At 42.7% G+C, this 27,627-nt stretch overlaps 1 protein-coding gene across 8 annotated transcripts in view; it reads left to right on the top strand.

The window, feature by feature from the left end:
• The window catches only part of NRXN3 (neurexin 3), a 1,787,606-nt gene that overhangs the window by 974,510 nt on the left and 785,469 nt on the right, over positions 1 to 27,627 (top strand). Inside the window, exons 14-15 of one of the 8 annotated variants that reach the window (XM_086319419.1) lie at positions 7,543 to 7,655; positions 7,761 to 8,428. The exons of the other annotated variants lie outside the window; for them this stretch is intronic. Of the exons in view, the coding sequence (XP_086175545.1) occupies positions 7,543 to 7,640 (98 nt within the window). The 3' untranslated portion in view covers positions 7,641 to 7,655; positions 7,761 to 8,428. Of the gene's footprint in view, positions 1 to 7,542; positions 7,656 to 7,760; positions 8,429 to 27,627 lie in introns of those variants that run through there. 8 annotated transcript variants of the gene reach the window in all.

The raw sequence follows: 27,627 nt of genomic DNA, 5'->3' as shown, positions 1-27,627 counted from the left end.
TAAGTCAAAAAGTCTCTTAATGGTTCTTCAGATGCAGTGCCTGCGGAAGGGAAAGGTTAAGTGAGAATTACTCAGTCCGTACAAGAAAGAGGATAAGTTCATCATTTAAATGCAAACAACTTTTTATTTTTTACTATATTGGCTTTCTTTTTCTTCAATTTCTCTTTGTCTTATTAGGTCATTTTTGTATGTCATGTTAAAAATATGCCTTGTCAATAAAGGCTGGGTATTTAGAAATAAGGCAGCTTAAATCATGGTGCAGCTGTTCAGTTGTAAGATGGATCTCTTCTAATCTGTGTGACTATTATCCCAGGCATAGGATATTTCAGTGAAACTTAGAAAGCGAGGATATTCTGCACAGCAGAATATTGATGATCATATGATGACAACAACACTGTAAAACAAAAATACCGTGGTTTTACGGCTTGAGTATCTCTATCAGGATCTGGCAAGGGAAGTGGGGTGTGGTATTTATGGCAGACAGAGGCATAAGAATTCAGACATCTTTTATAATCCCCCTTATCTGTTCTTCCTCTAAGAGAATCAGTCAGTGGAAGCTCAGCTGAGCAATTGCCACATGCAAAGCCATGTGGGGGACATGTTGAGGTAGGTACACCTGACCTCAAGGTATTGTTAATAAACTCATAGGAAAACTATGATCTGAACACTTAACAATATGTTAACAACTTTAATACTAAATATGTGTAGTAAAAATAACTGTTTTTAATTTCCGACAAAGTCTGTTGGCAACAAAGAAGGAAGTTGCTTTGGTAAGAAGGTTATTGCTTTGAGCTTCCACCAGTGAGAAGTAATCAGATAATTAGAGAGGAGGAATAAAGGCCTTTAGATGAGAACAGCATCCTAAGCACAAGCATGTGAGTGCAATTCCCTGTAGATAAGGAATTCTGTGTCTCTTCTTCAACTGACAGATATTTCATACATGAATGAAAAAGACCAAACATAGTTATAGAGCTTGCCTTTTGCTTTCTGTCTTTTCTTTTTTTTTTTCTAAGAAACACTAAACTTGCACCTCAGAATATTTTGACAAGCTTAGAAACCTTTTCAAAAAATAACTCATGTGCATGGCAAGACGTTACTAAACTCAGATTTTTTTCCCCCATGGATATGACGACTACAGACTTTCTCATTCACACCTTCAGACTCGTGCAGAGAGCAGTCAAGATCTCTCCTGTGCATTTTGGCACCACTTAGGGGGCTTGAAAGGATCACAGAGGACTCCCTGAAGGGAATCTCTCAACCTTCTCGTACCTCTTGGCCTGTTTCAAGAACACTTAATTGACCTGAATTAAGATTGTGATTTCTCATTTCTCAATTTGAAGCATAAGTCAAGTGGGAATTTTGCAGTATATTTTATGTTTTTGAAATAATCACAAAATCATATCTGAGTACTGCCTTGAGTCAAGCTTCTGAAATAACACACTTTGGATTACTGTGATGATGAAGCCACCTTCCCTTTGATATCTCAAAGAATATGTAGCTAAGGTACCAGTTTTGTGGAGGACTGGTTACACTCTAGCTTCAGAAGCACTTTCTCTTTTAAACATCAAGAAATGTTGGCTCAGGGGTTAATTCTCTCCCGGTTATAGATTGGGTAGAATAATACTCATCCTCTTATGCAGAAAGGCTATTTTTAGACTTCTAATTGCTTCCCAGTTACTGTAAAATAGTGACTGTTAGGATTTCAGCATATGCATCTCTTGGATGCCTAGCATGAAATGAGAGTACTCAGGCACTGCAAATCCTTGCCTGCCCTTTTAGAGAAGACGATAGCCCTGGCCACTGCAGGCAGCAGCCCTTAGGTTAGAACCCTTAGATTCCCTCCAAGGAATCCCAGGCTTCCAATTGCATCCAGATTCTGGGTGATGTCTTTGTCTTGTCTCATCTTCCTCATCGGCCTGTCACTCCCCTTAATGGACTTACCAGATACCTGGGATCTCATGCACCCTGGCCATCTTCCCCTATGTGTCTTTCCTTGCGGTTCTATTCTCCCTGCCAGCTTCTCAGATTGCCATGGTCTCACATCTTATGCCTCCCCTTAATGCCCACTCACTTTCCATCACCTCTTCTTTTTATTCAATCTGCTGTTCAGAAATCCTCCACCTCTTGTCAACAGAGGAAAGTCCAAATTCTTTAGCCTCTTTAGGAAGTAGACTGTCCACAACATTGCGTGACATCTAGTAGCTGCTGCTGCTAAGTCATTTCTGTCGTGTCTGACTTTGTGTGACCCCATAGACGGCAGCCCACCAGGCTCCCCCGTCCCTGGGATTCTCCAGGCAAGAACACTGGAGTGGGTTGCCATTTCCTTCTCCAGTGCAGGAAAGTGAAAAGTGAAAGTGAAGTCGCTCAGTCATGACCCCATGGACTACAGCCCACCAGGCTCCTCCGTCCATGGGATTTTCCAGGCAAGAGTACTGGAGTGGGGTGCCACTGCCTTCTCCGGACACCTAGTAGGGAATGGCAGAATATGAAGCTTAAAGAATCAAGCCTGTAGCACTGCCCAGACATACATGGTATTTAGAAATGGACTGGTAATTTCCCAGCACTCAAAGCCTGGGAGTTTTAGCAAGGACATAAACCCCAAGATTTAAAAATAAACGACATGAAGAAAAAAAAACAAAACAGAAATCCCTGAGAACACAAGCCATGTCACAAAGAACCACCTGAGACCCCTAGAAGGTGGTTCCTGCCTTACTCAGGTTTGTCCCAGATGACATTTTGGTGGAAACAGCCTCCCATCCTAGTAAGGAAGGTGAGCCAAAACAAACAGAATGAAAGAAGAGCTCTCCTTCCTTCACCCCTGACAAAATTCTGTCTCAATTAGTGTCATTTTTGTGTTTGGATGTACATTTATGAAAGCATCTTTAATTGCCCGGTGTATAGTAAATTGTTTTTTCAAAAACTTTGTGGAAAATGCCGTAGAACGCTAAGGCTACGATAAATGTCATTGGATGTCAGGATGAGAAGTTTGCACTGGTACAGTAGGTGATCGGAAGCTCCATCCACATTCCTTCACATTCCATGTTCTTTTTCAACTCTATGTGAAAAGCACAGAGGAGTAATAATAGTAGCGTTTTGTAACAGAAATGTAAGTTGCATCTGGCTCACATTCAACCTCTGATTCCTCAGGAGGTTTTCCACGCCCCCTCCCGATTCCTGCTTTCCAGCTGAGCTGACAGAAGGACAGAAGGATTAAGAAATCAAGTAGCTTATCTTAGAGGTTCCCCACAGGGCACTTTGTCCCAGGTGTTCCTGCTTGCAGCTTATATAATCAGGAGCACTCTGCGTGCCCAGGGTATTACTATAAGGGTGATTGTTTGAGCCAGTGGGTGATGGTGTCAAAGCAGTTATATTCAGGTGATGTGTGATCTTAAAGACCTAGTTAGTGCCCCAGGAGACTTGGAGAGCCGGCTGCTTCCCATACCTTTGCAGTCACACTTTCTGAAGTGAGGTGGCACCACTTCCCAAAGGGGAACAAAGGTGAATGATTAAGGAGGGGGCAGTGTGTTCCTCCAGGGCTTTGGGGGGGAAAAAAAAACACTCCAAGTTAATCTTTTCTAATGGGCCCCTTTTTGTTATGTTTATGTTTTCAGTTGGACTTCTTTGTTCACTTAAAATGGAACTAAGTCAAAACTGTGAGAATTGACCACGGCTTCCTCTGATAACCTGAAAAACTACTTATTTTTAAAAAGAGAATGAAAAGAATAATAAATCAGCTTTATTTTTATTACATTTTTGTTTCTTTCATAAGGTTATCTGGAGTAGGAAATGGCAACCCACTCCAGTGTGCTTGCCTGGAAAACTCCAGGGGCAGAGGAGCCTGGCGGGCTACAGTCTGTAGGATCGCAAAGAGTCAGATATGACTAAAGCGACTTAGCACACGGGCAATGATATTTGTATTAGATAATTCTCCATCAGACTTGAAAGTTGCAGAAGGCTTATGGTTGTGCTCCAGTTGCTGCCACCAAGCCTAATTTATAGGGAATTCATTTCAAATTGGATCTCAGTTTAATTAGGACCATCCCTGCAGAGCAGGTCAGAAACTCCACGTTATTTTCTCTCCTTTGCTTGTATTTTTAACTGCATGGTTATCACACACTATGGAAAAGATTTCAAAATATCCTGGAGAATATCAGGAAAAATCAAAGTCCGCTCTGACCATCCCCAACCCTCCTCTTCTCTCAAGTGGAAATCACGGTTGACATTTCAAGGTGCAGCCATCCAAACCTGTTGCTCTGCCTTTACCAATAGAAACATGAGTACGTGTGCACATACATACCTGTCCCACAAGATCGTTCCGTCTTCATACAGAAGTGAAGTTGCTCAGTCGTGTGCAGCTCTTTGCCATCCCACGGACTGTAGCCTACCAGGCTTCTTCGTCCGAGGACCCTTCCAGGCCAGAGTACTCAGAGTGTGGGTTGCCATTTCCTTCTCCAGGGGATCTTCTGGACCCAGGGATCGAACCCAGGTCTCCTGCATTGCAGGCAGACACTTTACTCCCTGGGTCACCAGGGAAGCCCATACAGAGTCATACGATAAATGTATCTCTCCTGGATACCGTGCCCTGTTGGTACATGTAGAAGTATGTAATTCTTTCAAAAGTTAAAGTGCAATAAGAGGTGACAGTTTGCTGGAGCTGCCGCCTGGATGTGTGGCCTCAGGCTGGAGTGAACGGGCTGTGGCTGAATTGAGCCAGCCCGTTTCTGCGACTGCTGCAAGCTGGCTCCGCTTGGTGAATGGAGGAGCCCTCTGAAGGAGTGAGTGCAGTAGCTCCCAGCCTACTGCATTGTTCGTGAAGACCCCTGGCAGTGACAGACCCTTGGGGCTCCCTTCTTCTCAGTTTTAAAAGCAGAAAGGAAACACTTTCCCCCAAGGACCTTGTCCCATTGATCCCCACCCTTTTCTGAGACGTCTCGCTGTGCTTGCACTGGGCTCACAGGGCCTGGGCTTGAAGGAATAGTGTGCCTTTATTTTTTCTTTTAATTTATTTTATTTTTTAAAAATGCTAATCTTAAAAAAAATTATGTATTATTTATTTTTGGCTGCACTGGGTCTTCATCACTGCACATGGGCTTTCCCTAGCCGTGGTGAACAGTGGCTCCTCTTATCATGGAGTACAGGCCCTAGGACGTGGTGGGCTCGGCTGCTGTGGCTCATGGGCTTCAGTTGCCCTGTGGCGTTTGGGATCTTCCTGGACCCAGGATAGGTGGAATGGATGTCTTCTGCATTGCAAGGTGGATTCTTTTTTTTGTTTCATTTTTATTTATTTTTATTGAAGGATAATTGCTTTACAGAATTTTGCTCTTTTCTGTCAAACCTCAACATGAATCAACCATAGGTATACATATATCCCCTCCCTTTTGACCCTCCCTCCCATCTCCCTTCCCCTTCAACCCCTCTAGGTTGATACAGAGCCCCTGTTTGAGTTTCCTGAGCCATACAACAAATTCCCATTGGCTATCTATTTTACACGTGATAATGTAAGTTTCCATGTGACTCTTTCATCTCACCCTTTCCTCCCCTCTCCCCATAAGTCCATAAGTCTATTCTCTATGTCTGTTTCTCTGCTATTGCCCTATAAGTAAATTCTTCAGTTCCATTTTTCTAGATTCCGTATAGATGTGTTAGAATATGGTATTTCTCTTGCGGACTCACTTCACTCTGTATAATAGGTTCTAGGTTCATCCGCCTCATTAGAACTGAATCAAATGTGTTGCCGAGTAATATTCCATTGTGTATATGTACCACAGCTTCTTTATCCATTCATCTGTCGATGGGCAAGGCGGATTCTTCATCACTGGACCACCAGGGAAGTCTGATGGTGATGTGCTTTTAGACGACTAGAGGCCATCCTCTGGCTTCACTCATTCATGTGCTTATTCATTCGTACTCACGTGACCATATGGTAGCGATACCAAGCACAGGGCTAGAGATAGAAACCTGAAACAGACACAGACACTGACGGCCGAAGGACGTTACAGATCAGGCAGGGACACAAACGAGGACCCAGATAGTTACAGGAAAGCCTGAGCTGTGCATTGACCGATGCGGAGCAGAGAAGTTTCTGGCATACTTGAGGGTGTAAGGAGAGGCTTCCTGGACAGGAAATCTAATCCGAGTACCGGGGATGATGATAACTTAGCTAGGTAAAGAGAGCTGAGAAGAAAAGAGGTGTTGGAAAGAGAGGAGGCCTCAAGTTGAAGGTCCAAGAGTGCCTAATGGGCTGGCAGGTTGGGGCAAGTGATGCCCGGGGCACGGAAGCAGGGTGGGTCTCTTTGACCTTTGACCTTAAAGGCCTCCTACCTTTGGAAGGACTGATGCTGAAGGTGAAGCTCCAATATTTTGGGCCTCTGATGCAAAGAGCCGACTCATTGGACAAGACCCTGATTCTGGGAAAGATTGAAGGCAAAAGGAGAAGCGGGTGACAGAGGATGAGGTCGTTGGATGGCATCACTGACTCAGTGGACATGAGTTTTGCAAACTCAGGGAGATGGTGATAGACAGGGAAGTCTAGTGTGCTGCAGTCCATGAGGTTGCAAAGAGTTGGACAGGACTTTGTGACTGAAAAGCAACAGCAACAGAAGGAGTTTGACCCCTTATTCCGAGAGTCATGGGGAACACCTGGAGAATTTTAAGAGGCATCAAGGTGTGATTTATAAGCTGTGTAAGGTGGGAGGCAGATGAAATGGGGCAAGGTGACCAGTAGGATGCTATTGTGGATGTTGGAATAGGAGGTGATGGTGGCTTTAACTGGAGCAGAGGCGGTGGCACTGGAGAAGTGTGCTGAGTTTGGGGAGGCATTTCTTGCATCCTGAGAGCAAGTCTGTGCAGTTGCAGAAGTACAGGTTGAGAAACTGCATAAACCACGTGCAGAACAGTTAGCTCTGACATTGCAAAGTCGAATGTGTGTGACACGGAGGTTAGATAAATATCTGTCTCTGAGGGTGTATATATATATATGAGCGCATTTTTTATTTCGTTTTGTTTTCAAGAGATAATTGCACCCAAGGCTGGAGCTTGCTCACCCTATCTTTTGGACTCAGACTACAATGCCTGGTCTATTTTCTACACGACTGGGCTTTACTTCAGAACTGACGAGTCATACATCATTCTGATTGATTTTTTTTTTTCTATGTTTTTTCCTGCCCCCTACTCAAAGAAAGGGGAAGGGGGTAAAATAGAGATTGTGATGGGACAGAATCAGGGTAACTCAGCCCAAATATGTAACTGGCAGGAGCCCCCGAGTCTGGCTTAGTTGACCTCATCTTGTTTTGTCCCTCAGAGCTGAGCATGAGGGGTGGACAGTGGAGCAAGGTCAGGCAGTGGGTAAGGAAGAATAGCTCCGTAGCCCAGGCTTGGAGTGTCTGGTCTCTGCCAGAGGGGAGTGGTAAGAAGGGGAGACTGACAGTGTTCTGAGCAGTGGGGTATAGCTAAGCTCTAAATTGCCCACTAATTTGTCCTTGCTCCCAAAGACTGGACTTTGCTTTCACCCATCTCTTCTGTTTTTGCTTCCTTTATTCTTAGTGCCAGTCACCCCAAAGGCAAGGACTCCAAAGCTTAAGCATCCATCTTTATTAAACGAGAAAGATGTGGACAGAAGGGCTGTGTGTGTACAGTTTTAAAAATTCTTTGTAAAGGTAAGTGGATTGCAGAAAGTGGGTAGGATTGTGTCACAATGAAATACACACCAATTCTTCAGCAGACAGTCCCTTTATTCTGCAAACATTTTATTGTCTTTGCAGATTTGATACAACTCGGACTCCATCCAGTTCATAATTACAGTTCTAAGGAATTAGGGTCTTTGGACAAAACAATCTTTCCAGTATATATGCATCCTCCACCCTCGAAGGAACACATATCTGTTAATGTTTTAAGAGAATTCTGAGTTTTTTTAAATGACAGTTAATGCCCATTAGAAAGCTGTAGAAGCACATGCCATGATCATCAGCTTTCTCTTAGACTCCAGCATAACTCTGGCCGTTGAATATCAAGGGGAAAAGTACTGGGCTGGAGTTAAGGCATAAGTGAGGATCATGGACAGTTAAAAATGAGTTTTTGTTTTTTTTTTAAAAAAACTCTGACCCATACATTTTGGCTTCAAAAAGATGGTGGAGTGTGTGTGTGTGTATAATAAAATGGGAAGAAATACCAATGCCTCAAAATAGACAGGTCATTTTGTTGAATGTAACCGAACTCCTGAGCATTCAGAGATTAGAAACAGTCATAATTCCTGGCTGCCGTGCTTTATGCTAATGAGGCTGTGCTCTTGTGGTCTTCTGCTGTGACAGCACTTTACTCCTGCTTAATTTCCTCTCTAATGGTGGTGGTAGAGGCCTGGGTATCTATAGTCAGCTTTTACCAATGTAACTGCCTGCCACCGCAAGCGATTATAAATTATTATTCTTATTTAGCACTTGACTCTACAGTGTATTTCTTTCCTTCACGTTTTGTAAAATACAGTTATAGACTTAGGTCTAAGTTAGCTATGATTCTTTGTCCCTATAAATTCAAATCTGTCATCAGCAATAAGCTAAACTTTTTCAGATGCTAAACATTTGTAACCCTTGCAAGACAGACTGGTGATTTATCAAGGAGTTTCATTCATTTATGTATGCATGTCATATTTACTGAATACTTACTTTATACTAGGCAATGCTTTAGGCATTGAAGATAAAGCAGTCAATCATATGCATTATAGGGGAGAGATATTACCAGGAATTTCTAAGAAATACTGGTCAGATTTGAGGAAACATGCATGTCTATGTTGATAGTCTCAGTATGGTTTTCATCCTTGATTATCTATACAACTCCATGGGAAACTTCTGCAAAGTTTTATTTTCATTATTTTTTCATCTACCCTCTGGTTTTCAAGGAGTAATTTTTGCCTTTAGTGGGGTGATATTTTATTACTTTCTCTCTAATATCCTAGGAAAATTATTTCCTTATCTCCTACTGATGGTTACTTTGGAATGTGTAAACAATTCTTGGAAACCTATATATGAAAATTTTGTTGTAAGAATTCATATACATCTGGACAAGCAAAAGCTATTACCTTCTGCAGTCTAGATTCTAGAAATTTTTTCACATTTTCTTGCCAACTTTCTCCGTTGTGGTATTCCCAGTTGGTTGATTGATTTTCTGTCTCTCTGTTTTTTTCTTAAGTTCTCCTCCTCTCTCTGGAAAAATCCATGCTTCAATGTGCTGGCAGGAAAGAACAATCATAGATTGTGTCAATTAGCTTACAGGAAATTATTTTCCTTTTATCTCTTACTTGTGTTCCACCACTACTAACTATGTGACTTCAGATACTTGTTAACGTCTCTGAGTCATATTTCCTTCCCTGTAGAATCATGCAGTGCTTCCTGTAAAAGCTGAGATGTGTTTGCTCAGTTGCTCAGTCGTGTCTGACTCTGTAACCCTTTGGACTGTAGCCTGCCAGGCTCTTCTGTCCATGGGATTTTTCAGGCAAGAATATTGGAATGGGTTGCCATTTTCTCCTCCAGGGGATCTTCCTGACCCAGGGATGAAACCCTTGTCTCCTGTATCTTCTGCATTGCAAGCAGATTCTTTACTGCTCAGTCATCAGGGTAGCCCCAAAACTGAGATATTATGTGAAAAATATAAGCACCGTATCACACACCTTGTCTGTTTGGTTCTCCCCAGTTTTCTCTGTGAATCTGCCCCTTTTGTTCTTGAGCCTGTTCCACACTGTTCCATTTGGCTTTCCACACCTGGCATATTTAAATCCTCTCCAGGTAAGTCTTGATCTCCTATGTTGACCCTGTTATGCCACGGAGAAATCGAGTTCCATAGTAAGTCAGCGTGCTTCTGAGAAATTGAGCTTTTGAAATGATTTTGGTATACAGTGATGCTAGGCTCAACCTTAAAGCAGCCTGTAAGTGTTCAGTCAAGTTGCCTCTCTGGTCAAAATGATCTTTTCTACGCTTTGCTATGGTGCTTGGAATTTCTTCAGTATAGACTCCTTCCTCGGCCCTTTAGAGTTTTTTAGCTAGACTTTTCTTCCCAGCTTCAAATCCTCCTGGTGAGTCCCTGAAGTCAACATTGGCTGGCACTTGAGATGGGTTAATCCGAGATCAAAGTCTTGCTGAAACAAGGGGTAGCCTAAGGTTGGAGAGCAAAGGAGACAGAAGAAGAGAAGCATCAGAAGCAGAATTATCCTTGTGCCACAATGTTGCCACATTCTCTGTAACCCTGGGAGTTGTGCTGCCGATATCGAAAGAAGCCCTGGCTCTGTGTAGCTGGGTGAGAAGAGAAAAAGCCATTTCCTCCTGCTTTCCAAAGGTAGGCATGCCAACTGAGTATCCTGGTGTGCATCCTGAAGCATCATCGGGTGAAAATTAGGGAGTGAATTTGCTTAGAGCTTTGGGAAAGGGTTTCTGACTCTGTTGGCTGAATTGATGAGTCCAGAAGGAAGAGGGAAACACATTATTGAATGAGTAATTTGTGGGTGAACTGAATGAGCTAGAACTCACTCCCTGACTAGAATTTGTGGCCTGAGTACTTCTGTCCTTCCTTTTATTTGTCACATTTGCATTCAGTGGATAATGTGAGGAATAAATTACCCCCTTATCCTTTATTTCAGTAAATCCCTTCTCACTGTAGAAAGGGAATCGTGTGCATATTTTTCACGTTAATGCAGTGTCCCCCTGCTCCTCAGTGCAGTAAATACCACAGTGCTAATACACAGGGGTCTTGCAGCCTGGGCCCCATGTCAGAAAAGCTACACGAGGTCCTGGTAGTTGGCTGCAAAGCCGGCCCTGAAGATCAAATAAAGGAGACGCATATGTGTTCTCAACAAGGGCTCTGCAGGTTGTTTGGGGTCATACTACTCTCCTGCAGCAGCCTCTCCGAAAGGGATCTCTCCACCAAGTGCTCCTTAGTGCCTGGTACCTTTGGAGAACTCCTCCAGGCCATCTAAACCACGTGGCCATCTAAATGGGCCCTTGGCAGAGTCACCTGGAAAGAGGACAGCCCAAGAGGCTGACTTTATCTGGGATGTGAAATGCTCTACTATTACTGGATTAAAGCATCTCAGCCATCCTGCTCTGGGTGCACCCTGGCTGAGTTGATCTCTGATTTACTATGTAAGAACAAACAAACTTATTTGTTTAATGAACCCATACCCCCGCCCCCCCATTTTCAATGTTTACCCTGCCCCCACTAGAAAGTACACGCATTACTGCATATGCCTTAAAAGCTGTTTACTTTGCAGTTCCATCCTGCTTGTAGCCTCATTGCATTTTCTTCTCTAATTAGTAGATATATGCATCATCTCTTGGCCATAGGGCGAGTCCTCGTTGGGTAGTTTCCTAGGGAAGAAGCTCATGGCATCGCTCTGATTCTGGGTGTGCGGCCTGTCTTCTCACACATTCTCACCCCACCACACTTCTCCTGTGATGTTGCCAAGTCTGGCTAATTTAGATCCTTTCTCTAATTTAAGTTGCTTTCATATAACTCACCTTGAGGATGTCGCTCTAATGCACTTGATCACCAAGCTGTGGAGCAGCAGAGCTCAGAGAGGTGCTCCCTGTTGAGATTTCTGGATGCTGCAGGGGTACCTAGAATAGGAAGCCCGTCAGAGTCCTTTTGACAGCAAGTCACTGGGAGCCCTGATCGGTTGTCAAACAGGATGACCATTGCGGCTCCAAATACGTCACAATTTGGCATTCAAGGTTAAAAGGGAAATGGATTTTTCTCATGCATCCCACTCTTTTTTCAGGGAGGAAAACGTTTTCCAAAAACCTCCCCACCCAACCCCCAGTAGAGATTTCCCTTGTGTCTGATTGGTCAAAACCTATGGTCACTCCTAAATCAACCACTAGCACAGCAGACCAAGATTTCCCAATTTCGGAGCCAAATCAAAATCCATTAAGGTAGAGAACCGATGTGAAGGAGGTGACCACACAGTAGTGTTTGCCATGGGAGGAGTCATGGATGGGTTTCTTGGTATTTTGCATGTCACGTACAAGGGTCTAAGCAGAATCTTCTATCTTGTCTGAGATATTTTCAAGTAACTGTTATTTTTTAAAATTTTGTTTATTTACTTCTGGCTGGACTGGGTCTTTGTTGCTGCAACAAGTAGGGGCTGCTAGTTGCAGCGTGGGGGCTTCTCGCTGTGGCGGCTCCTCTTGCTGTGGTGCGCAGGCTCCACGGCGTGGCCTCAATAGTCACGGTACCCGAGCTTCATTGCCCCACTACTTCCCAAGGAGGAAAACACTTTCCAGAAGCCTTCCCACTCAACCCCCAGCCGAGTTTCCCCCAGCATGTGGAATCTTTCCGGACCGGGGATCGAACCTGAGTCCCCTACATTGGGAGTCAGCTTCTTAACCACTGAACCGTCAGGGAAGTCCGAGTAACTATTATTTCTTTTTAGATTTCATCCTGGATCTGGATTCTCACACTGCATACAAAGGGAAAGGCATGAGAGAACGCATGGGGTCTTGGGGGGAAACATAAACAAATGGCTACCTAAAAAGGTCCCCTATAAGTAGGCTGAAAGTATAATTTATGATTTAAATCAGGATGATTTTGAGCGTCAACAGGGATGCTATAAATAATCCTACCATGTCAACAGGTAAAATCATCCTAGGCAAAATAAAATGTATGCCCAAGCCAGGTCTATATGAGGGAGTCTTTTTTATTTTTAATGTGAGGGAAAAAGCAAAAGTTTATTTTTTAAAAAAGTTTCCTTAAGTGGAGAAAATGCTACATTTATTTAAGATCATGGTAAAGTCCAAATTTATATGCAAAGTTCATGTTTAATTTTACTTAAATCCTAAATCTTATGAGACATTAGAAAGACTATTATAGAAGATACTGTTTTTACCCCTCAGAACTTGTAAATATTCTGGGATGAGTTTGGAAAAAAAAATATTAGCATGTACAAAATCAAAATATTTCATATTGGAAAACTATAAATGTTTATCTTTTATTTTATCTTGTGTTGGTGCCAAGTGTTCCTCTAATTTCTCCTAACCTGCCAAGGCTTAGCTGTTACTGAGGATCTTTTCGGTCTTGGCTGCTGATAGAAGCTTGGAAAACAGCTTTGTATGAGGGAATAACTGAAACAGAAGAAGGCTAATCTCCTACAGACAAAATGTGTTCAAGCTTGAATGAAACATATGAATGATCTTTCTAAGGGAAGGGGGACACCAGTCATCTGCCCTCCAAGAAAATATTCCAGTTCTTTCTTTCCCATGTGTTGTTTAGCTTTGCATTTTGCTGCTGTGCTCACAGAATGTTCTCTGCCCATCAATATCCAGAAAGGAGGGCCTTTTCATTGAAACAGGCCACTGAATCTGTTTCAGGGAGTACCGCTGATAGTCTGAGTGTATCTGAAAGAAGGAGAGGGGCAAGAGGAAGCCTAAACATACATCTTGGGAAGGTATTTTCAAAACTGAGTGTTGCTATTGAAAAAGTGAGAGGAATTATTTTGAAAGCCCCAAATCACCCCCTGTTCCACTCCATTTCAGCTAAATACTAACATAAAATGTTATGAATAGTAAAAAGACTCCCCTACATTTGTAAACTTCAGTCTTTCACGTTTCTTAAGAAGACGATCTAGTTTCTTGCTTTTTCTTATTGGTCCCGTGCCCTTTATTCAGTAATCTCAGAAAGTATGATCGCTACGAAGATGCTGCTTTGATTTCTGGTTTATGTGATTAGATCTTGGATCTTAGAAATGAATAGGTTAAAAATATCAGCTTTCTATCAAGGGTTTAACAGAAACCTCATATTTCTGAACAAACTTGTCCTGCTTTGGAAAGGGGCTATTTCTTGGTCTGCGAAACTGCTAATCCATGAGTTACGTTCAGTCTGGGCTACCAAGAAGAATAAGTCACCCCTGGGCCTTGATGGCAGTGTTGTCATTTAGATGGCAAACAAGGCATGAAACACCCTGTCACAGAACTCAGCACCCTTAAGTGGGGACAAGAAACCCCTCACCTTTGGGTACAATCAGGGGTCACTGTGAAATCGTCTCATGTTCCAGTATCCAGGCTCATGACCTCCCAGTGGTTTGTTGTTTCCAGGGAGTGTTCTGTTTCATCCAAAACTGGATGAAATAGGTGGCTCTGGTGGATGCATGTGAATGAATATTGAAACATCAGCTCTGCTGCTAAAATTTCCCAGCAGCCCATAATTAGTTATCTCTTTGATCTTTTTTGAAATTAAAAAATATATATATAATTTCAGTTTGGTTCAGTCATGTCAGACTCTTTGCAACCCCATGGGCTGCAGCACGCCAGGCCTCCCTGTCCATCACCAACTCCTGGAGCTTATTCAAACTCATTTCCATTGCGTCGGTGATGCCGTCCAGCCATCTCATCCTCTGTCGTCCCCTTCTTCTCCTGCCTTCAATCTTTCCCAACATCAAGGTCTTTTCCAATGAGTCAGTTCTTCGCGTCAGGTATGTGTATGTGTGTGTGCGTGTGTGTATTTAAGGCTGTGCTGGGTCTCCATTGCTTCTCCAGTTGAGGCGAGCAGGGGCTACCCTGTAGTTGTAGTGTGAGGACTTCTCACTGTGGCGGCGTCTCTTGTTGCAGAACATGGGCTCTAGAGAGCTGCGACTTCAACTGTTGTGGCACACAGGCTTAGTTGCCCTGAGGCATGTGGGCTCTTCCCAAACCAGGGGTCGAACTGATACCCTCTGCCTTACAAGGAGGATTCTTAATCAGGGACCAGAGAAGTGCATGTCTCTTTAATCTTTACTTTTACTTCCTGAGGGGTAGATAAGAACATGGGCTTCCCTGGTAGCTCAGCTGGTAAAGAATCTGCCTGCCATGTAGGAGACCCCAGTTTGATTCCTGGGTTGGGAAGATCCCCTGGAGAAGGGATAGGCTACCCACTCCAGTGTTCTTGGGCTTCCCTGGTGGCTCAGATGGAAAGAATCCACCTGCAATGTAGAAGGCCTGGACTTGATCCCTGGGTTGGGAAGATCCCCTGGAGGAGAGAGCATGGCAACCCACTCCAGTGTTCTTGCCTGGAGAATCCCCCCTGGACAGAGGAGCCTGGCGGGCTATATAGTCCATCGGGTCACAAAGAGTTGGACACAACTAAATGACTAAGCACAGCACAGATAAGAACATACACAGAGAACACACTATTCAGAGGATTACAGAGTCAACTCTCTAGAGCCTTGTTCTGGAAGAACTGGCTGTCTCCTCCACCTTGCTCTTGACATACAGCCAGCAGCCCACCAGCAGCTGCCTACAAAGCAGGGGAGGGATTCAGAGGCAATTGTCTTCAGTAGCTTCACTCCTTGTAGTGATGGTATCATGCTGTCACACTTGGGGAACGAGACTGACATTTAGCCACCCTATTTATATAATTACCCTTCTCTTTATTTTCCTGATCCAACCTTCAATCATCCCCACCTTCTGGACTGGCAGGAAATTCAAAGATTTGCTTTTTGGATAAAAGAGTTGTACATGATTCTCTAGCAAGTGGTGACGGAAGAACTTGGAGAATAGTTTTTAGTTTGCTGTGGGGTCATCTTTATTTTCATTCCTTTTGGCTCTGGACGCTTCAGGGCGTGTTTCGTCTCAAACACTGTCATTCCCCTTGTGTTTAGTGGTATGCGGTCAGTAGTGCTCCCGCCAGCCATCCGCCAGCTTCTGGTAAACAGCTATCCTTGTCTTTTGCAGAAGCTGAGTGCTGGTTTTTCCTCCCTTGATATCCTGGTCATGGGTTGACTTGAGTCCCCAAAAGATATGTTGAAGTCTTGACCCACACGGCACTAGTGGTAAAGAACCATCTGCCAATGCAGAGACGTGGGTTTGATCCCTGGGTCAGGAAGATCCCCTGGAGGAGGGAATGGCAACCCCCTCCAGCTTTTTTTTTTTTTTTTTGAGTTAATGTTTTTATTGCAGATAAATACCCAGAAGTAAATTGCTGGATCAAATGGTGATTATTTAATTTAGTTCTATGCAGTCTACATGTATAAAACTGCATAGAACTAAATAGAGAAATCCACCACCCCCCAAATACATGGATGCCCAGATGAGTTAAGTCAGAACCCCTGATAATTGTGTATTTTTAATGCTTTTTGTTGAATTTAATTGATTTAATTTTGGCTTTGCTGGGTCTTTGTTGCAGCGCTCTGGCTTCTCACTTCACTGTCTTCTCTCGTTGGGAAGCACGGGTTCTAGAACCCATAGTTGCAGCGCTTGGGCTTTGCTGCCGCATAGCATGTAGAATCCTCCGGGAGCAGGGATTGAACCCATGCCCCCCGCATTGTCCGTGTCCCCTGCATCATCCATGTCCCCTGTATCGTCAGGCAGATTCCTAATCCCTGAACCACGGTAAAGTTCGATTGTGTATTTTTAAACTCTTCAGATGATTCTAACATTCTGTCAGGGTTGAGAGTCCCTGCCCTAGGCATTTTAACAGAAATACCTCGACAGGAATTTTACAGCATATTTGTGACACTCTGCTAGAAACAGAATTTGGTTGAAAAAGACATTAAAATCTCCAAATGATTAATTCTTATCTACAACTAAATAGTGTGCACATTTATCATATCCCTCTGAGTATTCTGCTGCTGCTGCTGCTAAGTCGCTTCAGTCGTGTCCGACTCTGTGCGACCCCATGGACGGCAGCCCACCAGGCTCCCCTGTCCCTGGGATTCTCCAGGCAAGAACACTGGAGTGGGTTGCCATTGCCTTCTCCAATGCATGAAAGTGAAAAGTGAAAGTGAAGTCACTCAGTCGTGTCTGACTCTTAGCGACCCCATGGACTGCAGCCCACCAGGCTCCTCCATCCATGGGATTTTCCAGGCAAAAGTACTGGAGTGGGGTGCCATTGCCTTCTCCAATGCATGAAAGTGAAAAGTGAAAGTGAAGTTGCTCAGTCGTGTCCGACTCTTAGCGACCCCATGGACTGCAGCCTACCAGGCTCGTCCGTCCATGGGATTTCCCAGGCAAGAGTATTGGAGTGGGTGCCATCACCTTCTCTGCTGATATTCTAGATCCTCGCTATTCAAGCATCTTCCATGACATCATCCGGGAGCCTTTTACAAGCACAACATTTCAGGCCCAGAGAAGCCCATGGACAGCGGAGCCTGGTGGGCTACAGTCCATGGGGTCGCAAAGAGTTGAACACGACTGAAGCAACTTAGCATGCACACATACGTAAATATAATCTTATTTAGAAATAAGATTTTTACAGCTGTGATTAAGATGTAAGTTGAGGAGAGCGTCCTGGAGGAGAGCAGGTCCCCAGTCCAATAGGGCTGATGCTCTTATAAAACAGGACAAGAGACACAGGCAGACACACAGAGAAGTGACTGCCCTGAGAAGACACAGCACACGGAGGAAAAGCACTGTGACAGCCAAGGCGGAGACGGCCGTGATGTGTCTGCAAGCCAAAGAGCGGCGAGGGTTGCTAGCATCCCCAGGACCAGGAGAGAAGCCTGGGGCACAGTCCACCCTAGAGCTTTCCGGGAGAGCTCGTCCCTGCTTATGTTTGGATTTTAGACTTCAGGTCTCCAGAATAGTCAAAAAATAAACTTTTGTTAGTTTAAGCTACCCAGTTTGTCATGGCAACCTTGGGGACATAATGCAGTCCCCTTCTCTCCCTTCCCTGATACAGATCCTGTGTTGCTCACCAAGTTCTTTCCTCTGTGTCTCCCCCTCCCTGGGGTCACTGAGTATAATCCCTCTCCACTGAGCATTCGGAACCACAATGTGCTCACTTTTCCTGGGGTTGCAGAGGATAAAGAAAATGGTAGGAAAATTTAGTCACTTTGTTGATAATTTTACTCTGGTACACATAAATTTTCAGGAGGCAGGTTTTGTGGGGGAAAAATACAAGAAGCGAGAGGTTGTTAATAGTTGCCAAGGTCAAACCTGCAGCTCTCTTGACTGTTCCCTCTGGCATCCTCTTCCCAAAGAGTGTCTCTTACAACTTTGACTTGTCAGTTTTTTTTCCGCACAGATGTTTTCTGAGTACCGCCCATGTGCCAGGCAGTGAGGAGAGAGTCCTAGTCTTCAGTGAGCCAGCAATCCAGAGGGACACAAAGAGGTGTGTAGGCATTTATAAAGCAAGTATGAGAAGCTATTCAAGAAGCTGAGAAGAGGTGCGGTTTGTGTAAGGACTGCTCGATCATCATAAAAGTCCTTACCTAGAGACTGTTTCTGAGCTGTTTCTTCAAGAATGAGCAGGATTTTGTCAGGCAGATTAAAAAAGGACCTTCTAGGATGTGGAAGTACTATGGGAAATTATATGATAATTTTGAAAAGAGGGAATTAGTAGGCACAATTAGATCATAGGGTGGGTGAAAGAGTGGTAGCAGATGAGGAAAAGGTGGCTGAAGGCCAGACTGTAAAATATTATGGAGTGCTTCCTACGGGCTAGGTCCTGTACCAGTTGTTTTCAATAGGTTATCAACTCTGAGAGGTGACTACTGGCATTACTTAATGGATGAACCTGAAAATTAAGAGATGTAGGTAACTTGTTCGACACAGTCAGATGGTAGGTGATGGAGGCTAGAGTTCAAGCCAGGCCTAAATCCCCAGACCCCGTTCTTCTCACTACACTGTGCTGCAGAGAGAGGTGGAGAATGTCTGGAAGCCCTTGAGGAAGAGTGGCAATTATATAGCCTGGGTGGAAGATTCATTGGACTTTAGAGACCAGAGGCAGTGTGGCCACGGCAATCCAGGAAGGAGATGGTGTGAGACTGAAAAGAGGGAAAAAGGGGACTAATTTGCCCAATGATCAGTTTATCAATTGATGGTTGGAAGGAATGAAAAAGGAGAGTATTGACTCTAAAGCCCTTGCTTTGAATCATGGTTTGAGGATGGTGCCGTTCTTCAAGGTGAATTAGAGAGAGGAACAAGATATTCTTCAAAGAAATACTGATTTTGTTTTTAGCTGCTTTGAATTTCAAGTGCCTGGTGGAAGATGTCCAACAGCCAATTTTAAATTTTGGTCTGAAGTTCGGATGGGAAGTCAGGACCAGAGATCCACTTGTGATTCATCAACAGGGTGGTCGAGCCAGAGTGACCTTTCTTGAAATGTAAATCTCATTTCTGTCACTCCCACTGCCTAAGTCACTTCAGCAATCATGTGGTGCTCTTAGAGAAAGACCTGCAACCTTAGCATGACTGGCCAGGCACTGTGAACTGGCTCAGCCTGTCTCCAGGCTCGTCCTGAGGTACGTTCTCAGTCAGGCTCAGGTTCTGGATTTCAGCTCTCAGAGACATAGGTGAGACCCCTTTCCACCTCAGGAAGCACCCCCTCAACACATGCTCTCCTGCGCACAGCATATGCGTGCACCGGCATGCGCATGCAAACATGTGAACACATGCATACGTATCCTCATAGTACGCACACACACACGTATGTGTACATGCCCATAGAGTCATGTGTATGCACTGTGAACACAGATGCTCCCTCCATGCACATATACAATGTGCACATATGCACAGGTATGCTCACAAACACACGCAGACCTTTCACCTAGTCAGTTCCCACTCACTCCACACACACTCAGCTAAAACATCTTTTTATCCATGTTGCTGTTTTGTTCAGTTGCTCAGTCATGTCCCACTCTTTGGGACCCCATGGACTGCAGCACACCAGGCCTCCCTGTCCTTCACCATCTCCCAGAGCCTGCTCAAACTCATGTCCACTGAGTCAGTGATGCCATCCCACCATCTCGTCCTCTGTCGTCCCCTTCTCCTCCTGCCTTCAGTCTTTCCCAGCATCAGGGTCTTTTCTAATGAGTTGGCTCTTCACATCAGGTGGCCAAAGCATTGGAGCTTTAGCTTCAGCATCAGTTTTCCCAAAGAATATTCAGGACTGATTTCCTTTAGGATTGACTGGTTTGATATTCTTGCAGTCCAAGGGACTCTCAAGAGTCTTATCCAACACCACAGTTTATCCATGACCTCATACTAAAACAGGGTTTCCTTCTTTTTTTTTAATGCCATAGCACTTACTGAGTTGTATTGAGTAATTCATGCTCTAATGTTTTCCTGTTAGAATGGGAGTTCCATATTAGAAGCAGTGATCTACATATTTCTGTAGCCTCTAAGCATAGTTTCTAGCATGAATGGGTAATTTAATTTATAGACTACGGGTGCACACTGAGGATGGATGGATGAATGATGGATGGACGGATGGACAAATGAAGGTGTGAGTGTTAATGAGATGTAGAGAGTGAATGTGCACTCTGGGGAAAAGAGACATGACTTGGAGGATCCTCCCCACTCCACAGTGAACCTCCAACCCACGTAATCTCTTCTCTGATGAGAATCACTGCTCTGGTAAGCTTTGAAGCTTTTCTTGAAAACTTCTTGTCATCCAAGAAGATGCAGTTTACCACATGTGCTCTGGGTCACAATGTATGGAATATACAGGAGGAAAACGAGGCCGTCCTTTTCTGTCCGTGTCTGAACTATCTCATTAGTTGGCACCGTGTTGCAGTAATCAACTTCTCATTAAGCCTTCTCATTAGATGATGTTTTTTCCCTTTTACTGTTGGCATAAACAGGACATTCAATTTATCATCACTTGCCTATTTATCACTTAAAGGAACTTTACCTTCCTCCTAGTTATCGCATCCTAATTTTTTTCTGAGTTTTGTAAAATCCTTAATCTTGTGATAGGGTTTTATTTTTTTTTCTTTGGTAACCCTTTAGCCATTGCTTCATCTAGCATTTCAAAGCCATGTTTTAGTGAAATGAGATATCCTTTTATTAAGATTTTATTTTGCCAGCACTCATTTACTGCATGGAATACTTCCTCAGTTTTCATGGTATTTCATGGCTAGATCCATTTGCTTATTTGGTCATAACACATTAATGCCAAAATAGTGGTTTAATACTTACTTAAATAGTATGGTTTTTCTTGTGATCATGGGGCCCTCTTATTTAATCCTAGGCAGCCACTTCTCAAGTATACGCTTTTAATTATAAGGAAAACTGGATTAAAAAAAGTGACTTGATCATGGCACAGACATGCCATCATCACAAAAAATAATCTGCAGTCAGATCCACAACATCACTTTCATTGATAAATATCATTTTAATGTCTTATGTACAAATATTCTCTTTACAAATCATCTCCAGCCAAAGAAAGAACTTGTTTAGTCACAGATGGGCTGTCTACCTGCCCATAAAAATATCCTATAGAGAGCTTTCTAAACAGGAGAATAGGATTTTTCAAATGACTTTTTGTAATTTTTAAATTTTCTATCTGGTATCTGTGTTTAAAAAAATAGTGTATGAAAGCAATATGTGCTGTTGAAATGAGAATGGCCATGTATTTATACTTTAAAAAGCTCAGAGGTAAATAATCTGCCTGTAATGCAGGAGACCCAGGTTCGATCTCTGGGTTGGGAAGATCCCCTGGGGAAGGGAATGGCAACCCACTCCAGTATTCTTGCCTAAACAGAGGAGCCTGGCAGCTACAGTCCATGGGGTGGCAAAAGAGTTGAATGTGACTGAGTAACTGACACTTCAACTTTCACACATGAATATAGTTCTCTTGTGCAGTTTCAGAGCGATCATTCATTCCATTCTCCTGGCTTCTCTGAAGGCCACACTATTGAGAAAGTTGTTTGAGAGTGGGTTTCTTTAGCTTCCATCTTCTTTCCCAAATACTTCCCCAGGCCTCCCTCTGCTACCAAATTCTTAATCTCAGGCAAAGCTGGCAAACAGAGCTTTCTCTCAATGGAGAAAAATTAACTAAGAAAGAAAAGATTGCCAAAAGGCTAAAACTATTTAAGGAGTTAACAGAAAAAGCTGCATTGGAGAAACAATAGAGGAACATAAGTTCCCAATTATAACAGGCACCAACAAAAAAAAAAAGTCAAAGATCAGGAGGAAATCCACAATGAAGAGGATAAGGGATTTAAAATAAACCCTTTCCTCTTGATTATAACATGTGCGTGCATCTCTTTGCTCCAGTGTTTTGCTTTGTTTTTTTCTCCTATTATATATGATTATTTTTCCTGCTTTTTCTCTTTCTAGCCTACTGAATTTTAAGCCTCCTGAAACAGGTATAGTTCTGTCTTGATCACCACTATATACCAATAATTAACACATAGTTCAGTTCAGTTCAGTTGCTCAGTCACCTCCAACCCTTTGTGACCCCATGGACTGCAGCTCACTAGGCTTCCCTGTCTCTCACCAACTCCTAGAGCTTCCTCAAACTCATGTCCATCAAGTCAGTGATGTCATCCAACCATCTCATCCTCTATCGTCCCCTTCTCCTCCTTCCTTCAATCTTTCCTAGCATCAGAGTCTTTTCCAGTGAGTCAGTTCTTTGCATCAGTTGGCCAAAGTATTGGAGTTTCAGCTTCAGCATCAGTCCTTCCAGGACTGATTTTCTTTAGGATGAACTAGTTGGATCTCCTTGTAGTCCAAGGGACTCTCAAGAGTCTTCTCCAAAAGCACTGATTCTTCAGCACTCAGCTTTCTTTATAGTCCAACTCTCACATCCATACATGACTACTGGAAAAACCATAGCTTTGACTAGACAGACTTTTGTCGGCAAAGTAATGTCTCTGCTTTTAAATACATAGTAGGTACTTTAAACACATAGTAGGTACTTTTAAATAAATATCCAGAGACAGACAGCTCTTCCTATAGTTTTAATCATTTTGAATTAGGCTCTCGATTTTCTGACCTCCAATTTCTTTTCTTTCCCCTCAATATGGCACCTTGGCCTTTCTTTACCTGTGTCCTCAAGGTTAGTAAACTTAAGGTCTGTCATCTCCATATGGGCATCAGAGAATGATATGATGTCATAGTTCATAATCTTCTAATACATTTGCCCTGGACAGCTGTTTGTAGTAGAGTGAGGAGAGATGAACTGTGTTGAAACCTAACTCAGGAGTTGAAACCTGTTTGGTGAGCATAGATTTTATCTTGGGAATATTCCTTTTAATGAAATGAAAGAGAATAAGCCAGAAGAACTGCTTATACCAAAGCCCAGGTTCTTCAAATGTGTTTTCTCTTCTTTAATTCCTATAGGAAGATATTAGTTAGAAGATTGCCTTTTAAGACTAGGAAAAGTTAACATGAGAAAAAAGCAAAACATACCCCAAAACATGGGCTGGAAGGGGAAAATCAAGCTAATAAAAAAGGACATTTTCATTTAATCTTGCCATATGATTTCTTCACCCTACACACCTTTGAGAACATCCAATAATTTAAACAAAGAAACTTTGAAGTATTTAATGTGTTGGAAAATTTCCATTAAATGTGAGAATATCTTATGAAACTTAGCATAATTGATCATGTATAATAATTTAACTTAAAGAGCAGTTTTTAAAATAAGGACTATTGAAAGGCTGATAAAATTCAATAAATTTAGAATCACTTTATGCACAATATACAGGGGCTCAAGAGAAGGTATATAGGAGTGATTTCTTATTAGTGAATATAATTAGTTAATACAGTATATTTTTCTGTCTCTTTCCAAATAAAAGTGAATGTTGAAGTCTGACTTAATTATTTATCTTGTTATAAAAAACTACAAATGCATAGGTAGATAGGGATAAAAATAGCTAGCTTAAATAAATAGAGAGAGAGAGAGAGATACCTATGTATAGAGATTGTTTCCCTGTACAGAAAAAGGAAATGAAATATAAGCATAATAGCTAATGAATAAAAAAGAGACTGATGACCTTTGCATTCCGTGAGTGACTCTGCTGCTAATAGCTTATATTAATATTATTCTCCTAACATGAATTAACAACTCTCCTCAGCTAATAGACATTGTAAAGTTCATTTAATACAACTATCTTATTTTATTGACGAGGGTACTAAATACCTTAAGGAGCAGAGAAGAGTACCTCTACTTTCTAAAGCCAACACGAAAGTGATTCCCAAGGCCAACAAGACAAGAGGAGGAATTCATTCATCCTTTGAACTCAAATTTTTCCTTTACCAGTGTTTTATTGAGGGCCTTATCTGGGGACAGGCACTGTACTAGGCATTAGGGATACAGGTGAACAACCAACAGACTTCCTGATGTCATGGAACCTAAATTCTTGGGGTGGAGTCTAAAAATAAGTAAACAGATATGCAAAGAAAATAATGTGATAGGTGATAACTGGCTTGGAGGAAGAATATGTAGGTTAGGCTGCCGTCTATGGGGTCGCACAGAGTTGGACACGACTGAAGCGACTTAGCAGCAGCAGCAGCAGCAGGGGCATCAAAATTGAGACATGAAGGCTGAGAGTGGCAAGACATGTGCTCAGTGTGTGGGCTTTGAGGGGAGTTCATGCCTGGGAAAGAGGAAGGGACTGGTGGGCAGAAGAGTAAAATCAAACTTGACGAGGTAGCCAGCCAGATTCCGAACAGCACTGACGGCCGTGGGATGCGATGAAGACGTAATTCTAAAAGCAACAGAGAACATTGGTGGGCTTTGCTTGAGAGAATGACATCATCTGATGTATATTTTGAAAGGTCACTCTTGCTGCTTTATGGGGAATGGATTGTAGGAGAAGGGGGCAGAGAGGAAGAGGAACATTACTCAGGAGGCTTTTAGTGGGAAGTGTGGAGAAAGAGTGGATGTGTTGGAAGTATATTTCAGGAACAGTGATAACAAAATTTGCTGATGGCTCATGGATATGGAAGTAGGAGGGGGATTAATGACAAGGGAGAAATTGGGATTGCCTACTCTTTTGGACTCAAGAGGCTGAGTAGACTATGGTGGTATTTACTGAGAAGGGGAAGGCTGGGGTGGAAACAGAAATATATTTTATTAGATTAGTACTTATATTTTATTTGACTTGGGTTATCTAATTCAAATTAAAAAATATGAAGTCTCACCTAAAGCCAAATATATTTCATTTTGATCAGGACCAACGTGAATGTGCCAGAGGAAATAATGAGATATGGATAATATCTTCTCCCTATATCACAGACAATACAGTCATTAATTTTCAGAGTGGTTGAAGGCCATCTTTGGAACGAGATGTGAGTTGGAAGAATCTGTAAGTGTGGAAACAGCAGTGAATTGTGTGCCTGTGTATTGGAAGTGGTGTGTGGCGTGCCTGTGTGGTAGTGTGTGAGGAAAGGATGCCACTGTGAGCTTATCAAAGTGGATGCCCTTGGGTTCAGTTCTGTTCAGTTCAGTCGCTCAATCATGTCCGACTCCTCGTGACCGTATGGACCACAGCATGCCAGGCCTCCCTGTCAATCGCCAACTTCCGGACTCTACTTAGACTCATGCCCATTGAGTCAGTGATGCCATCCAACCATCTCATGCACTTTCACAGCATCATCTTTCAGGATCTGAAATAGCTCAGCTGGAATTCCATCACCTCCACTAGCTCTGTTCATAGTGATGCTCCCTAAGGCCCACTTGACTTCACATTCCAGGATGTCTGGCTCTAGGTGAGTGATCACACCATCGTGGTTATCTGAGTCGTGAAGATCTTTTTTGTACAGTTCTTCTGTGTATTCTTGCCACCTCTTCTTAATATCTAGTGCTTGTGTTAGGTCCATACCTTTTCTGTCCTTTATTGAGCCCATTTTTGCATGAAATGTTCCCTTGGTATCTCTGATTTTCTTGAAAAGATCTCTAGTCTTTCCCATTCTATTGTTTTCCTCTCTTTCTTTGCATTGATCACGGAGGAAGGCTTTCTTATCTCTCTTTGCTATTCTTTGGAACTCTGCATTTAAATGGGTATATCTTTCCTTTTCTCCTTTGCTTTTTGCTTCTTTTCTTTTCACAGCTATTTTTAAGGCCTCCTCAGACAGCTGTTTTGTTTTTGGGCTTCTTTTTCTTGGGGATGGTCTTGATCCCTGTCTCCTGTACAGTGTCACAAACATCCATCCGTAGTTCTTCCGGCACTCTGTCTATCTGATCTAGTCCCTTAAGTCTACTTCTCACTTCCACTGTATAATTGCAAGGGATTTGATTTAGGTCATACCTGAATGGTCTGTTGGCTTTCCCTATTTTCTTCAATTTAAGTCTGAATTTGGCAGTAAGGAGTTCATGTTCTGAGCAACAGTCAGCTCCCGGTCTTGTTTTTGCTGACTGTATTGAGCTTCTCCATCTTTGGCTGCAAAGAATATAACCAATCTGATTTCAGTGTTGGCCATCTCATGATGTCCATGTGTAGAGTCTTCTCTGATGTTTTCAGAAGAGGGTGTTTGCTATGACCAGTGCGTTCTCTTGGCAAAACTCTATTAACCTTTGCCCTGCCCTTGGGTTAGGCGGCAATTTAAGGTATTTTATGGTTGATCTTCAGAAAACTCTAATAGTTCTTTCCAAACCATTTTCAGGCATAGTGCTTTGTGTGAATATTCATGGAGTTACAGGCAGACACATTCTCTTTTGCCTAGAATGAAAAGTTATGCATTCATCACCAGCAAATATTTGGGGGAAGTAGAAGACTATATTCATTTTTGCTTGTCTTTCATTTTGCTACCCGACAGATACAGTTAAGCACCCCATCAGATCAGATTAGTCACTCAGTCGTGTCTGACTCTTTGCGACCCCATGAATCACAGCACGCCAGGCCTCCCTGTCCATCACCAACTCCCGGAGTTCACTCAGACTCACATCCATCGAGTCAGTGATGCCATCCAGCCATCTCATCCTCTGTCGTTCCCTTCTCCTCCTGCCCCCAATCCCTCCCAGCATCAGAGTCTTTTCCAATGAGTCAACTCTTTGCATGCCAGATGTGTAGGACATCAGGCTGAAAGATTACAGAGAAACTATGAAGGGCCTAGTTGCCTTATAGTTCCAAATGTTAAGAATGTCAGCCTGAATCTTGAAATCAACACTAATAAACGGAAGTCTTAAACTACCCACACCCATCATAATCACACTGTAGCACACGTATTTTTTTGAATAGCATTGAGAGGGATACCTTTGTCCCCAAAATGAATCAGTTCTCTGCTTCTAGCTTAATACTGCACAATAATGCCCACAGACTCCAAACTCATTTAGAGGAGGAAAAGAAAGCCTTTTATTTTGTACTTTGAGGAAAGAGAGGTAATTTGCAGTGGAGGACAGAAGGAGGAAAAGTGGGAGAATTAAATTCTTCAGTTTTCTCTCTCCGGCTGGGATAAAACTGGGAAGAGATTTGGGGAGAACTCAGGTGGTGGCATCATTTTTAAGGTAAATAAAAACTCAAAATCTCTAAGTTTTTGAAATTGGTGTGATTGGGGCAAATTTATTTCCGCTGTAATCATTTAGCAAAATAAACTACCGGCTTGGATGGATGAGATGACAGTTTCTCTTCAGGCTTAGCATGGTGTTTCAATGCCCCAAAACATACTCCATTATATAAGAGATGCTCAGTGAGTGTTACACTGACTTTAATTGACTTTTCCCTCTTGGTGGCTTATTTCTCAGTCTCTTTCTGTTGTATATTCTATTGTACAATTCTCCCGATCCTTGTAGAGTGTCTGTCCTTTGACTCTTTTAAATGGCATTTGGGATTGCAGTGAATTTTATAGCTTCAGAAAATCGACCTCATCAGTTTATCCAGAGATGATGATTCATTCATGAAACTTACAATAACTAGATAATTATGTCTCTTTCTGATGTATTCCTTTATGTATATTCTATAAACAAAGCTCCAAGAGTAATTTTCTTCAAATTTGGGGGGAAATAAAG

The sequence above is a fragment of the Bos grunniens genome, chromosome 10 (genome assembly GCF_055505025.1).
Source record: "Bos grunniens cultivar Pamir isolate PY7600 chromosome 10, Bosgru_T2T1.0, whole genome shotgun sequence".
NCBI classification, from domain to species: Eukaryota; Metazoa; Chordata; class Mammalia; order Artiodactyla; family Bovidae; genus Bos; species Bos grunniens.
Note: the sequence above shows the minus strand (reverse complement) of the source record. Positions and strands in the feature narration are given on the sequence as shown.